The sequence below is a fragment of the Trichomycterus rosablanca genome, chromosome 10, assembly GCF_030014385.1.
Source record: "Trichomycterus rosablanca isolate fTriRos1 chromosome 10, fTriRos1.hap1, whole genome shotgun sequence".
NCBI lineage: Eukaryota > Metazoa > Chordata > Actinopteri > Siluriformes > Trichomycteridae > Trichomycterus > Trichomycterus rosablanca.
Genome location: NC_085997.1, coordinates 4,629,484 through 4,643,709, shown reverse-complemented (window position 1 = coordinate 4,643,709; position 14,226 = coordinate 4,629,484). Strand labels below are relative to the sequence as shown.

Sequence of the window (14,226 nt, the reverse complement as noted above, 5' to 3'; positions counted from 1 at the left end):
TGCTATTGGTTAGCTGGGCGCCCCCTAGCAGGCACAATTGGCATTGCCTGCAGCAGACAAAACTGGCCACTAGTCTGCTCTGTGCGGAAAGTCCAGACTACGAAGGGTGGGGTCTTTGAGGGGTGCCTGTACAGAAGTGGAGGAACGTGGAGATCGGTGCATGACTCTCCATACGCTAGACTGGCCTTATGTGCAAATCCATTGAAGTATAGGCGAATATGAAGGGGTCAGTGGACTCTGCACATGTTGGAGGGAGCATGTGTCAGGCAAATATACCCTCCTCGTATGCGATCAGGGTCCCCAAGCAGCAGTAGATTCATTGGCTATGCTAAAATTGCATAAATAAAATAGTTCCTGACCATTCTTGTACCCTTCGCTTCGGAACACACCCTTGTTTACTATACTACCCAACCGCACTACACGGCCCCTGCAGATCACGCCAAATCCAATGTTTTTAGACATTCTTTGCAGTAAACACTACGTTTCCCTTAGGGCTCGTCTGTAAACGTATTGCATAAGTCTCCTATACCGCCAAGCATGTTTGTTTACGTTACCCCTCCATGTTTTATTGAGACAAACAGCAGCTGTATTTGGACCCACCCTTTTCTGGGGAAATCGGATCAGCGAGGCCTCTTGCCGCTCTGTTTTGACTCGGCGTGATTTATGTGGCTCCACCGAGCCACCTACAAAGGTGTCTGACGGGAGGGACAGCGACGCTCATGTGACCCGCTAGCCTTGTTTGATTATTAGACCTGCAGGCTTTTAAATAAGCAAAGGGGCTTGGAGATTTTACGACGGCCTTTGAAGCGTAAATGCGAGCTCGACGGAATCTGAAAAGGCTTCAGTGTTTGGATATACGATGGCTGGGGGGGGAAGCGAGATTTTTTTAAAGAATTACCTGGATTTAGATATTAATTAAGCATAATTGTGGCTTGATAGGCTTAATAATGGACCACAATATTACACCAAGAGGACAGGTCACAGCAAAAAACGTACATAAATCACCAAAACCTGCCAAAGGACTTTTTCTGGACAATATTTTGTGACAGAGACAAAAATGAAAAAATGAGTGCTACATTTGGATTAAAAAAAGATAAATAGACCTGCTGTAAAGCATGGTGGAGGGAGAATCACGGTTTGGGCAACTTTGCCGACTTATGGTTCATATTATATGATGTATGCATTTTTGTATATACGATTGCTAGGGGAAAAAAGTGACATTTTTAAGAAATACCTGGATTTAAGTATTAATTAAGCATAAATTGTGGCTTGACTGGTTAATAATGGAACAACAATAATACACCAAGAGGACAGGTCACAGCAAAAAACCTAGATTAATCTTTAAAACATACCAAAGGACTTTTTTGGGCACTGTTATGTGAAAATGAGTCAAAAATGAAAAATGAGTGCTATATTAAGGTGAAAAAAGACCTGCTGTAAAGCATGGTGGAGGGAGTATCACAGTTTTAGCAATTTTGCTGACTCAATGTTTATATTATACGAGGTATTCATTTTTGTATATACGATGGCTGGGGGGAAAAAAGCAAGATTTTTAGGAATTACCAGGATTTGAGTATTAATTAAGCATAATTGTGGCTTGATAGGCTTAATAATGGACAAACAATGTTACACCAAGAGGACAGCATTAAAGGTATCTCTAAAACCTGCCAAAGGTTTAAGCAGCATAGACTGAGGACCTTTCAACAGGTGGGTCAATATACACCGATCAGCCATAACATTAAAACCACCTCCTTGTTTCTACACCCACTGTCTATTTTATCAGCTCCACTTACCATATAGAAGCACTTTGTAGTTCTACAATTACTGACTGTAGTCCATCTGTTTCTCTCCATACATTTTTAACCTGCTTTCACCCTGTTTTTCAATGGTCAGGACCCCCACAGAGCAGGTATTATTTAGGTGGTGGATGATTCTCAGCACTGCAGTGACACTGACACGGTGGTGGTGTGTTAGTGTGTGTTGTGCTGGTATGAGTGGATCAGACACAGCAGCGCTGATGGAGTTTACCGTGTCCACTCACTGTCCACTCTATTAGACACTCCTACCTAGTTGATTCACCTTGTAGATGTAAAGTCAGAGACAATCGCTCATCTATTGCTGCTGTTTGAGTCGGTCATCTTCTAGACTCTCATCAGTGGTCACAGGACGCTGCCCACGGGACGCTGTTGTCTGGATATTTTTGGTTGGTGGACTATTCTCAGTCCAGCAGTGACAGTGAGGTGTTTAAAAACTCCAGCCGCGCTGCTGTGTCTGATCCACTCATACCAGCACAACACACACTAACACACCACCACCATGTCAGTGTCACTGCAGTGCTGAGAATGATCCACCACCTAAATAATACTTACTCTGTGGTGGTCCTGTGGGGGTCCTGACCATTGAAGAACAGCATACAGATGGACTACAGTCAGTAATTGTAGAACTACAAAGTGCTTCTATATGGTAAGTGGAGCTAATAAAATGGACAGTGAGTGTAGAGGGGAGGGAACACATGCACCCATGCCCGGTACAATGACGGCAGTGCGCCTGTCATGATTAAAACCAGGGCTCACACACTTGGCAAGTCACATGCACAGATACCGAACGAGTCACACAAACCTACACACACACACACACACACACACACTATTCTTTTCCAAGAACACACTCTTAGTACACACTGTCCCCCTCATGGCCCCTAGCATGACCCTTACTGATAGGACAGAGCTGCCTGGCATTATCAAGGTCCTGTTAGCTTAAAGTGGTCCTGTCAGTCTATCCCTCTCCACATCACGGCACCTCCGGGCCAAGTGCTTCGACTAGAAAGAAAGAAAGGAAGAAAAAAAAAGAACAGCAAGTGTCTGTAACACAAACGGCAGACGGAGCGAGATTCTGGCACAGACACAGAGAATACGCATTCCCCGCTGGACGCGCACTCATAATCAAACGCGAGACGGGTGCGCATAAACCCAAAAAGACAGTTTCACAAATATTTACACAGACGCACGCTTTACAGTCGTGCGCTGACTGATGATGTTAATCAGATTTGTTTTACTTCAATCAGAACCGCAATCCAAAGCTCTTATTAAACAGTATTAAACAGATTCCCTCTCTGTGCATCATGTTTTTGACTCATTTTGTAGCACTTACAATATTCTGATACAGTGCTGTCCATTTTTATCTGTTCAGTGAATCATAGGAAGTTTCCCAAGCAGGAGGACTCGTATGCGTTTGAGGAGGACAGCAGCAGTGACGGCCTGTCTCCTGAGCACCCTCTCAATGACGAGTCCCAGAGCTTACCCGGACCCTTAGCGGAGACCAAGGTCAGCGACGTTCCCTCCCCCTTACTGACCACAAACCCCACACAGGTGATAAAATGAACTGATTTACCAGAATACACTTAAACTTTACTTAAACTGAATTAGTCGTGCATTTATGCAGTGCTGATTTGAAAAATTCTGATTTTAATTGATGAGCACCAAACACGTCAGCAATCTTTCTGGGTTTTTATTGGTTTAAAAAAAAAAATCATTATTACTACTAATTATTATAATAATTATACCAGTAATAATTACTGTTAATATGATGATGAGCATTAATTTTAATATTATTATTAGTAGTAGTATTTTTATTATTATTATTGCTGTTATAATTATTATTATCATTATTAATTATGATTACTATTATTATTATTACTACTATTATTATTATTATTATTGCTGTTATTATAATTTGTATTATTATTATTTCTGATATTATTATTGCTGATATTATTGTTATTATTATTATTATTACTGCTATTATTATATTTATTATTGTTGATATTATTATTATTATTATTATTATTATTGCTGATATTATTATTATTATTAATGCCGATATTATTATTATTATTATTATTATTATTATTATTATTATTATTGCTGATATTATTATTATTATTGCTAATATTATTATTATTGCTGATATTATTATTATTGCTGATATTATTATATTGCTAATATATTATTATTATTGCTGATATTATTATTAATATTATTATTATTATTGCTGATATTATTATTAATATTATTATTATTATTATTATTGCTGATATTATTATTATTTTTTTTTTTTTTTATTATTATTAAATCTGTCATCTTATCAATCTTATCATCTTGAACCTTTATTTAACAGATAAAAGTACAAAGCACAGATTTCTAATGTTTTCACTGACAAAATATATTCAAATATAAATAAACATATATTTTGATGCCTGTAACACACTCAGAAAAAGTTGAGACAGAAGCATGTTTACCACTGTGTTAATATCACTTTTCATATTAATGACACTTAAATATTAATTGTTGCAGTTACTTCGCACCAAGACATCATTAAATAAATGTATCAGGTTAATTTGACTCCTGTGATGACGTTCTACAATTCAAACATTAAAGCTCCAGTATAAAATCACTGCATACAGTTCTAAAAATACTAAACTGTCAAACTTTACTTTCAAGGAATCACAGATGGGAGAAACGACGACTCAAAACCAAGAAGAAAATGCATCTGTGACAAACAGCCAGGCTACTCCACCCATCGCTGTCCCTGCAATAATGAAGGTCTGTAATGTGTAAATATACAGTACGTTCACTGGCCACTTTTTAGGAATACATGTACACCTGGAAATTCATGTAATTATCCAATTTGGTGTTGTGGCAGAGGCATAACTTATTAAACCATAGTCAGGACACTGTGTGATGGTCCATCCTAGATGCCTCCATGCCCAGAGAACTCGACGCCGCTTCTGGACATGGTTAACATAAGGCTTTGTCCTATATTAACAAATGAAATGAAGTTGAGCAGACAAAACATAAAATATCTTGGGTTCAAACTGTCTGCAATCAAATAAAAGGAACTCTGCATTTTATATTATTTGCATTTTCCATACTGTCCCAACTTTTTCTGATTTGGGGTTGGAGTAATTAGGGACAAAAACAGGCAGCATATGTTGATTACTGAGAATCAGAGGTCTTCCAGTATCGGGCACTAAGACAGCTCTCATAGAAAGGCTAAGGCCATATAGAGACGCCAAGCCCTGTTCTCCTTCCACCCACTGGCTCTCTTTCTTCCTACCAGTCCCCAAGTTCCTGTGGTGCCATGTCCCATGCAGGTGGATACTACCCGTTTTGCAGTACCACCTTCTCCCCACCCTCCTCAGATCTCTCTGTCAGTAACTCCCTGCCTGATAGCTTTAGAGACGTCACCATGTCCTCCACACAGTTTGGCCTGCGACCCTCGCCATCCCACCTGAGCACAGCATCTTCAGATAATCATTCAGATTAGTAGTGCTATTAATGTAACACTAATTTAGCTTCTCCTCTCCACAAACCAGTCCAAGGCATCAGACAAGAACCGTCACAAGAAGCCCAAGGAGGTAAAGCCGAAGGTAAAGAAGCTGAAGTACCACCAGTACATTCCACCGGATCAGAAAGCCGAGAAGTCCCCTCCTCCGATGGATTCGGCCTACGCTCGGCTGTTGCAGCAGCAGCAGCTCTTCCTGCAACTTCAGATCCTCAGCCAGCAGAAGCACCAGCAGCAGAATCATTCGCACCAGTCCCAGTGTCCTCAGAGCCAGAGTTTCAGCTATCAGCCCATGCACCAGCATCCGTCCATAAAGTAAGCAATCGACTCCGCAGTTAAAACCTCAAGACACGAACAGTTGAACAGCTGTCTAAGATTTGTCTGAATTTACTTTAGGCAGATGGAACAGAATACACCGTGCAGTTCTGGTTCTGCCTCCGGCACCGAGAGCAGCTTCTCCTCATCTCCAGTGAAGACCACGTACTGCAGCCCATCCAGCATGACTCCAGTCAGACTAGGACCTCTGCCTGCTAACCTGGATGATCTGAAGGTAAGACGTTCACAAATGTTGAGGCATTTTAGTTGGTTATTGGTATGTTGCAACCCAAGATCTGCTTGACTGTACCCTAAGTAGAGACCACTATTGACCACTTGTCTCTGCAACAGGTCTCGGAACTTCGCCAGCAGCTGCGAATCAGAGGTCTTCCAGTATCAGGCACTAAGACAGCTCTCATAGAAAGGCTAAGGCCATATAGAGACGCCAACCCATGTTCTCCATACAGCTCTAGAGATATCACCACTGTGACCTTCCCAGTGACACCCACTGGCTCTCTGTCTTCCTACCAGTCTCCAAGTTCCTCCGGTGCTATGTCCCATGCTGGTGGATACTACCCGTTTTGCAGTACCACATCCACCCCACCTATCTCGCCTGCCTCCTCAGATCTCTCTGTCAGTAACTCCCTGCCTGACAGCTTTAGCGATGTCACCATGTCCTCCCCACAGTTTGGCCTGCAACCCTCGCCGTCCCAGCTGAGCACAGAGGATGGCCAAAGCTTGGGGAACTGCTTGCACGGAGAAGCAGGACCGGACACAGAGAAGGACAAGATGCTGGTAGAGAAGCAGAAGGTGATTGAAGAGCTAACGTGGAAGTTACATCAAGAACAAAGGCAGGTGGAGGAACTGCGGATGCAGTTGCACAAGCGAAAGCACAACCATGGCCTGCAGGACACGCTGCACATGCAACCCCCAGGCCAGATGCAGAACTTCTACGGTGTTTCCATAAAACAAGAACCTGTTGTCTCGAGCTGTCCGGTGGCCTGCAAGCAGCTGAAAAATGGGCCCCCGAATAGCTGCATGGAAGCAATAAGGCACTGTAGCCTGGGTACTGGACTTCAGAGCCTAGACGTACCCAATTCCAGAAGCCCCTCTGGTTTGCCAGCATATTTAAGCCCTCAGTGCTCTCCTCAGGACTCGACAGTGACCAAGAACGCAAGCAGCCCTCAACCAAACAGCCTGCCATCCTCTCCCAGCCACTCTTATTTGCTGACGAATCACAGCTGCCCTCACCCGGTGCCTTACAATGGTGTCAGACAACATGGCATGCAGGTACTAAGCACTATTTACAGATTTAAAGTTGCTTGCCCTTTGAAAGCTAGACTGTCCCCTGACTAAATACTGTCCCCTGTTACAGCTCCAGAAGAATGTCGGTCAGTCTGTGAGCTGTTCCTATGCACCTGACCAAAGAAGCATGCCACCGGTATATCCATGCGGTGCTGCTGATAGCCTCAACCCAAGAAGGTCTTCCAAGTCCAAGAGCCCAAACATTCAGCATAAGGTTAGTAAGATCACACAATTCTAGCTATGACACAAAAACTGACCCCTGTTCATTGGCCCTCTGTCCATTAAGATACCTGATAGAGTATTCCATGTCGGTTTAGGGATTTGATTTATTAATTTGTTGTAGCTTTTTATATTCTGGGTCAGAAATATACATTCAGTAACACAGACTAGCAATTTATTGGTGCTTGTGAACAGACCTGTTGGGTCATGATCTAATGGAACAGGGGTGACATGGTCCATAGTCAAGCAATCTCCAGCCAAGAACTGGGATCTGGGGCTGTTTTATTTTCTTTTAAGGAAGGTTGTACGGTGTTAAGTGTTAAATGCAGGGATGAAGACCCTAACCCTAACCCTAACCCTAACCCTAGCCCTAGATTTTTTTTTTAAATAAATTTACTTCAATTAAAAGTTGTTGTTTTTTTTAATTTAATGTCAGTTTGAGGGGCTTAATAATTATATATGTCATAAATTATTTAATAATTACATTAAAGGGTTGTGAGTTGATTGTTTTAGGTCACTGCATTATTAATGGTAGGGGTAAATAGGTTGGATGGTTCAACCTCAAGACAGGCAATTCTCACTCACTCTCTTAACCGAGGAGGGGGGGGGGGGGTGCTGGAGCCTATCCCAGCTTTCCAATGGGCACAAGGCACACAGTAACACCCTGGACGGGGCACCAGTCCATACACATTCACCTATAGGGCAATTCAGTGTCTCCAAAGTAAAAGGGAAAGGCCTGCTGTGTTATATGGCTTGGACGTGGTGGCACAGACTATAAGACAGGAGAGGGACCTGTAGGTTGCAGAAATGAAGATGCTGAGATTCTTGTCAAGAGTGACGACGATGGACGAGATTAGGAACGAGTTTATTACAGGGACAGCGCATGTAGGATGAGAGATTGAGATGGTATGGGCATGTCCAGAGGAAGGGTGAGTAATACTGGGGGAAAGAAGCTGAGGATTAACCCGCCAGGCCAAAGACGAGGTTTATGTATGAGGTGAAGGAGAACATGCAGGTGGTTGGTGTGAAAGACAAGGATGCTCAGGACAGGGCAGGATGAAGACGAATGATTGGCGACCCCTGTCAGGTCTTCTTGACAGACCAAATTTTTGTATTTCTGTATCAAGACTCAATTTCTATGTATTTAAAAAACAAAACTCTACTTACAGCAGATGACCAGAAGCCAGGAAATGGATGAACTCCTCGATGTTCTTATTGAAAGTGGAGGTGAGCATACAAACTTGCATACAGGTCTCAAAAACAACCTGAACCCTATGCTAGTCCTGATAAATCACTGGCTGTGCTGTTACAACCTACGTTGTCCTTTATGTTACAGTCTCTCCCAGCAACCCTGGCCCAGGTGCCACAGCCTTGCCAAGATTTTACCACCACTACAGCCACACGACGCTCTCCGAGGTACAATACGAGCACGCCGCGGGGCACAGCGAGTACCAGCTGGAGGTGCTTCTCAGCCCCATAGGCCGCCACGGCAACATCATCCCGCTCAAACTGGGAGCCGAAGAGGTCCAGCTGGAAGAATTAAGTGACGCTTTTTCAAGCCACCACCACAGTGACACGCCCCTGTCTCCGATGGCCACCAAAGTCTCGCCGGTACCCGCTGACAGCCAGGGCTTCGGCATGACCTTCTCGGAGTCGCCGTGGGAGAGCATGGAATGGCTGGACTTGACGCCTCCGAGCTCAGCCACAGCGTTCAGTAGCAGCAGCAACAGCAGCAGCGTAGCGCCATCTGTACCCAGCATCTTCAACACGGAGTTCCTGGACATGAACGACATCGGGCTGAACTCTGCCATGGACCTGCATCTTGAGCACTGGTGAAATTAAGATATCCAGCTAGCTAGGTAGAGCAATCGTAAAGCAGTAAGCACTTCACGTTCAGAATTGAGGATCCTATTCCACGGTCTTCCATAAAACAAAAGCTTTTCGGTTGATTGGTTTTCCAAAAAACGATCACAGCCAAGAGGATAAAATGATTCTATTTTTTATAGCATCTCTTTGACTGCAATCCTTAATAGCTTGCGCTAGTCCAAAAACTTGACAAGGCTTTGGACTGTTATCATGGGAACGAATGTTTAAATTACTGGAAATAAGAAAAAGCTACAAACCAAAGTGAATTCAAATCCAATAGCATTTATCAATCCATTTGTAAATATTACACTGTACTGCTTGTTTATAGTGTGGAAAACACTCCTTAAGCGTTCACAAATGATATATTTTAATGTGCTACTGTAAATATTCAATAATGCCCACACTGCACCTTCGGTAGTCTAGAGTTTTGTCACAGAATTGCTTTGCAGATAGTTTTGGATACTGTGTAATTTTTATCTCCTACTTTTTCCACCCCTTTAATCATTTTAATTTATTTAGACTGACATTCAGTAGTTCTGTCAAGGTTTTATATCTACCTGGAGAACCTACCTAGGTCCAAATACATATGAAAAATATGTGCCCAGTTATAGGATCATCTGAGATCAGTTAAGCCAGTCAGGACATCAACATTAACTTCTTCAGCAATTTAAGCTACAGAAGCTCGTCTGTAGCTTCACGCACATCAATGAGCCTTGGCCGCCCATGACCCTGTCGCCGGTTTACCACTGTTTTGATAGATACTGACCACTGCAGACCAGGAACACCCCACAAGAGCTGCAGTTTTGGAGATGCTCTGAGTCAGTCGTCTAGCCATGACAATTTGGCCCTCGTCAAACTCGCTCAAATCCTCACGCTCGCCCATTTTTCTTTTTCTTTACTTGCTGCCTAATACATCCCACCCACTAACAGGTGCCGTGATGAAGAGATGATCAGTGTTATTCACTTCACCTGTCAGTGGTCATAATGTTATGCCTTTTAATGAGGCTCTGCAAAGGTGCTCTTTGTTGATGAATGGAATCAGGACCAGGCCATACCGTGACACCCATTCTATTGATTTTTACAGACATTTACATTAACAGCACTTAGCAGACGCTTTTATCCAATTGTGAGCATATACTGTACAATCCAAGCGATTGAGGGTTTGGCAGTGGTGACTTGGCAGTGGTTGGTTTTAAACTAGCAACCTTCAGATTACTAGTCCAGTAGGCAAACATCTAAGCTACCACTGCCCCCCATGTCATGTAACAATGACCATGATCCCAGTCCAAAATTCTCATTTATGTCTCCATTTGCAAAACATATAGACAATGAACAATACGGTTGTGTTCATTGGTGGATTTTATTCTCTATCCTGAAGGCTTATAACACTTTATGATCATCTTTTACACAGTCAACGTGTGTTTTTATAAAACATCATAGAAAGACTTAGCATTCGCCCCTATCTGCTGGATTCCATTACGGCTGTGTTTAAATGACTAATACTATTGACGTGTGACTCATTCGGTATCTCGGAAGACGTCACGTCTCAGATGTATTTATTCAGACGTTTGGATATTTTCATAACGATATTTATACGAAAGATATTTATCAGACATTCCTTTGTTTAGGAACAGGATTTAGTAGATGCAAATCCTCACTCGAGATAATAATATAAACTTTATTCTAAGCTTTAAAATTGAGGCCAAAACGCTAACGTTTGTCTTACAAGAACGAGCTAAAATATTCCAAAAGAACACTTTCGGATGTACGATCGGTCGGTCTTTTATTTAATATGTCAACCAGCTCTAATTCCGTAAAACTGTATAAACCGAAAGACATTACCAGGTGCTCGTAACTCCATAGTCACCTTATGGATGGTAACCCCAAAGATTCAGTCATTCCTGCATTTCAGGCCTGCAACACATTCCTAAAAAAAGTTGGGACGGTAAAGCGTTTACCACTTTGTAATATTCCTGTTCCTTCACAACACTTAATAGTTGTTTTGGCCCCTGAGGATACCGAGCAGTTAGATTACAAAAATAATAATAATTTAATAAGGTTGTATGCAAACGGGGCGGCACGGTGGCTAAGTGGGTAGCACTGTCGCCTCACAGCAAGAAGGTCCTGGGTTCGGTCCCCAGGTGGTGCGTTCCGGGTCCTTTCTGTTTGCATGTTCTCCCCGTGTCTGCGTGGGTTTCCTCCGGGTGAATTGGAGACACTGAACTGCCCTATAGGTGAATGGGTGTGTGTGTGCCTTGCGATGGACTGGCGCCCCGTCCAGGGTGTTACTGTGTGCCTTGCACCCATTGAAAAGCTGGGATAGGCTGCAGCACCCCAACCCCGCGACCCTTGATTGGATAAGCAGTTAAGAAAGCGAGTGAGTATATGCAAACACCCCCTTGCGGAGGCTTTATGCTACATCTTTAACCACAGAGGGACCAGATTGTTCATAGAAAGTAAGCTTTGCTTGCGTTGCCTGGGTTGCGTAAACAAAATTGAAAATCCCTGCTCTAGTGGAGACAGGTCAGGACTGCAGGCAGGCCGGTCCAGTACCCGTACCCTTCTCCTTCCACAGCCATCCCTTTGTAATGTGTGCAGCATTGTCTTCTGATTTGTGGTTGACTACAGTCAGCTACAATCACAAAACACCAAAGAAAACCAAACGACAAAGAAATTCCCTCAAGCTAAGTGTAAAATGATGGTTTTTAAGATGTTTATTTGTCCTAGATCTGGCATTGAAGAAGACAAACTGTGTGTGCGCCCAGTTTTGTCCAACCTATGCACAAAAGATGGACCTGACAATGAACAAAATGAGAGGCCTTGAGCCCTTGAAAACGTCTTAATGTGCGTTTGTGTGGTATGTTAAAATGAAACCCCTTATTAAGCTAACTTCTCATTTTAAATAAAAGAGCAATAATTTCCATACACGACGTGAACAACAGAGGTTCCCTGTTCTTCTCAGCATTGTTCAATATATAAAATGCATTATACAGTATTGTATTGTTTTACTGTGAACGAAGGCGCCCGCGGCGGGGCCGTCGATACGATAGGTTTCAGACCTGTGGACGTTTCTTTATAAATGTAGTAGTATTGTGTATGTGCGTGCTAAAAGCACATGTTGCGTATTGCCGAACGGCATTGAGGACAACTCACCGCGTGTAGGACGATCCAGTTCGCCGACTCAAAACTGTGAAGAGCTAGATCTAATGTGTGTGTTATGAGATTAAATGCTCTAAGAAGTAAGACAATAGGACGCCGCTTGTATTGTAATCACGTTTTAGCTTGTAGTGCTAGACGTGTCTAGATCATTCTGATTTAATTGTTTTCTATTAGGGTTCCAAACATTCCAGCGTACTATGAGATTTCTCATCTGTGTTACCAGTTGATTGCAGAAGTAAAATACGACAATGGAAAGCGTCGAGTAAAGTGTGCGAACTATGCATTAGAATTGTAGAGTGAAACAAATTCCAGACATTACAGATCAAACATGGTCTGATTAGGCCCAGATTCTCCTGCACACGTTTTTAAACACATTTAAAGCAACATGAATCTACGCCAACGTGTCCGACCAATTAGTTTGCACCTTCTTTTCTTCTCATTCCAAAATTCCTTTTGTACATGTGACATAACGCCAGTATCCCAAACTCGTAATCAGGCACAGCCAAGCTTGCTCGACTATGTTTACCTTTTTACTTACGTTTATATAGCGATGGAACGCTCACTATGCATACGTTTCCGGTCCTAAGAAGCACTACTTTTAGCCGATGTGACCATCAACCAAACCCTATCAGTCTCTTGATGCATGCTCAGTAATCCAGATACACAAATCCACAAAGTTGAATCAGTTCATCTGGACACAAGTTTGTTGTAGAGACACGTTTCATCACTCATCCGAAAGGGACTTCTTCGGTCTGAGCTGGCGGTGAATACCCCAACCTTATATGAGACGGATATTCTCCAAACACCGTGTTTCAGTTGCTTTCAAACCCCAAAACACGCTACGCCAGAAATTAGTTCACCCCAAGGACCGGGTCCCTCGACACAAACAGAGTAACGTAGTGTATGCTGTTAGGTGCTGTGGAAACTAAACAGCCACTGGCGAAACGGATGGCCCAACATAGAAGATCGACCTCTTCTGGCCAGGACTCCGCGGTTTACGCTCACCTGCAAGCCAGTGGCCACTCATTTAATGATGATGTGCAGATCCTTGACAAGGAGGAACGTGGTTTGAACGGGGAGTCAAAGAAGGAACGACCATCCCTGAACCGAGGAGGGGGCCTGAGAGTACATCTCTCACCATCTTACAACGCCGTAACAGGAGCTATACCCCAATCATGTGTGAAAGGCACACGTGGCCATTGTAATTAACGGTCATTGTGATTTGCATATGGACCTGATCACCGGTTCCATTGTTATGCAGTGGGCAGTGATCGGTCGTTATGCAAATCACCTGCATATAAGGTTGGGGTATTCACCACCAGCTCAGACTTAAGAAGTCACTTGGACGAGTGACGAAACGTATCTCTACAACAAACTTGTGTCCAGATGAACTGATTTAACTTTGTGAACCCTATCAGTCTTGGTATAGCAAACGTGTCCATGTTTTTGTCTTAATTGTTATTTTTTTTTATAATTATAGATAGGTATTTGGACAAAAAGCTTTTGTACTGCTTGGCCACTGAACAGCATTACAATGTAAACCGTCTCAGTATGTCTCCACCACTGTACTACTTTTTAAAGAATTTAATAAACACAAACCATTTAAAAAGTTCAAAATTATTGTGTTGTACTTACTTGGTTATGAACTTTGGTTATCCACCGATCAGCCATAACATTAAAACCACCTCCTTGTCCATTTTATCAGCTTCACTTACCATATAGGAGCTCTTTGTAGTTCTACAATTATTGACTGTAGTCCATCTGTTTCTCTACATACATACATGCTGGAGTTTTTAAATACTGTGTCCACTCACTGTCCACTCTATTAGACACTCCTACCTAGTCGGTCCACCTTGTAGATGTAAAGTCAGAGACGATCTCTCATCTATTGCTGCTGTTTGACTTGGTCATCTTCTAGACCTTCATCAGTGGTCACAGGACGCTGCCCACGGGGCGCTGTTGGTTGGATATTTTTGGTTGGTGGACTATTCTTAGTCCAGCAGTGACAGCAATGCTGAT

The 14,226-nt window shown here is 42.8% G+C and overlaps 1 protein-coding gene across 1 annotated transcript in view; it reads left to right on the top strand.

Moving 5' to 3' along the window:
• The window catches only part of myocd (myocardin), a 29,462-nt gene extending 20,393 nt beyond the window's left edge, over positions 1-9,069 (top strand). The window contains exons 6-13 of the mRNA XM_063003398.1: positions 3,190-3,368; positions 4,500-4,601; positions 5,375-5,658; positions 5,740-5,893; positions 6,010-6,948; positions 7,034-7,177; positions 8,352-8,445; positions 8,483-9,069. Of these exons, the coding sequence (XP_062859468.1) occupies positions 3,190-3,368; positions 4,500-4,601; positions 5,375-5,658; positions 5,740-5,893; positions 6,010-6,948; positions 7,034-7,177; positions 8,352-8,445; positions 8,483-9,018 (2,432 nt within the window). The 3' untranslated portion in view covers positions 9,019-9,069. The remainder of the gene's footprint in view (positions 1-3,189; positions 3,369-4,499; positions 4,602-5,374; positions 5,659-5,739; positions 5,894-6,009; positions 6,949-7,033; positions 7,178-8,351; positions 8,446-8,482) is intronic.
• The last annotated feature ends 5,157 nt before the right edge of the window (positions 9,070-14,226 follow it).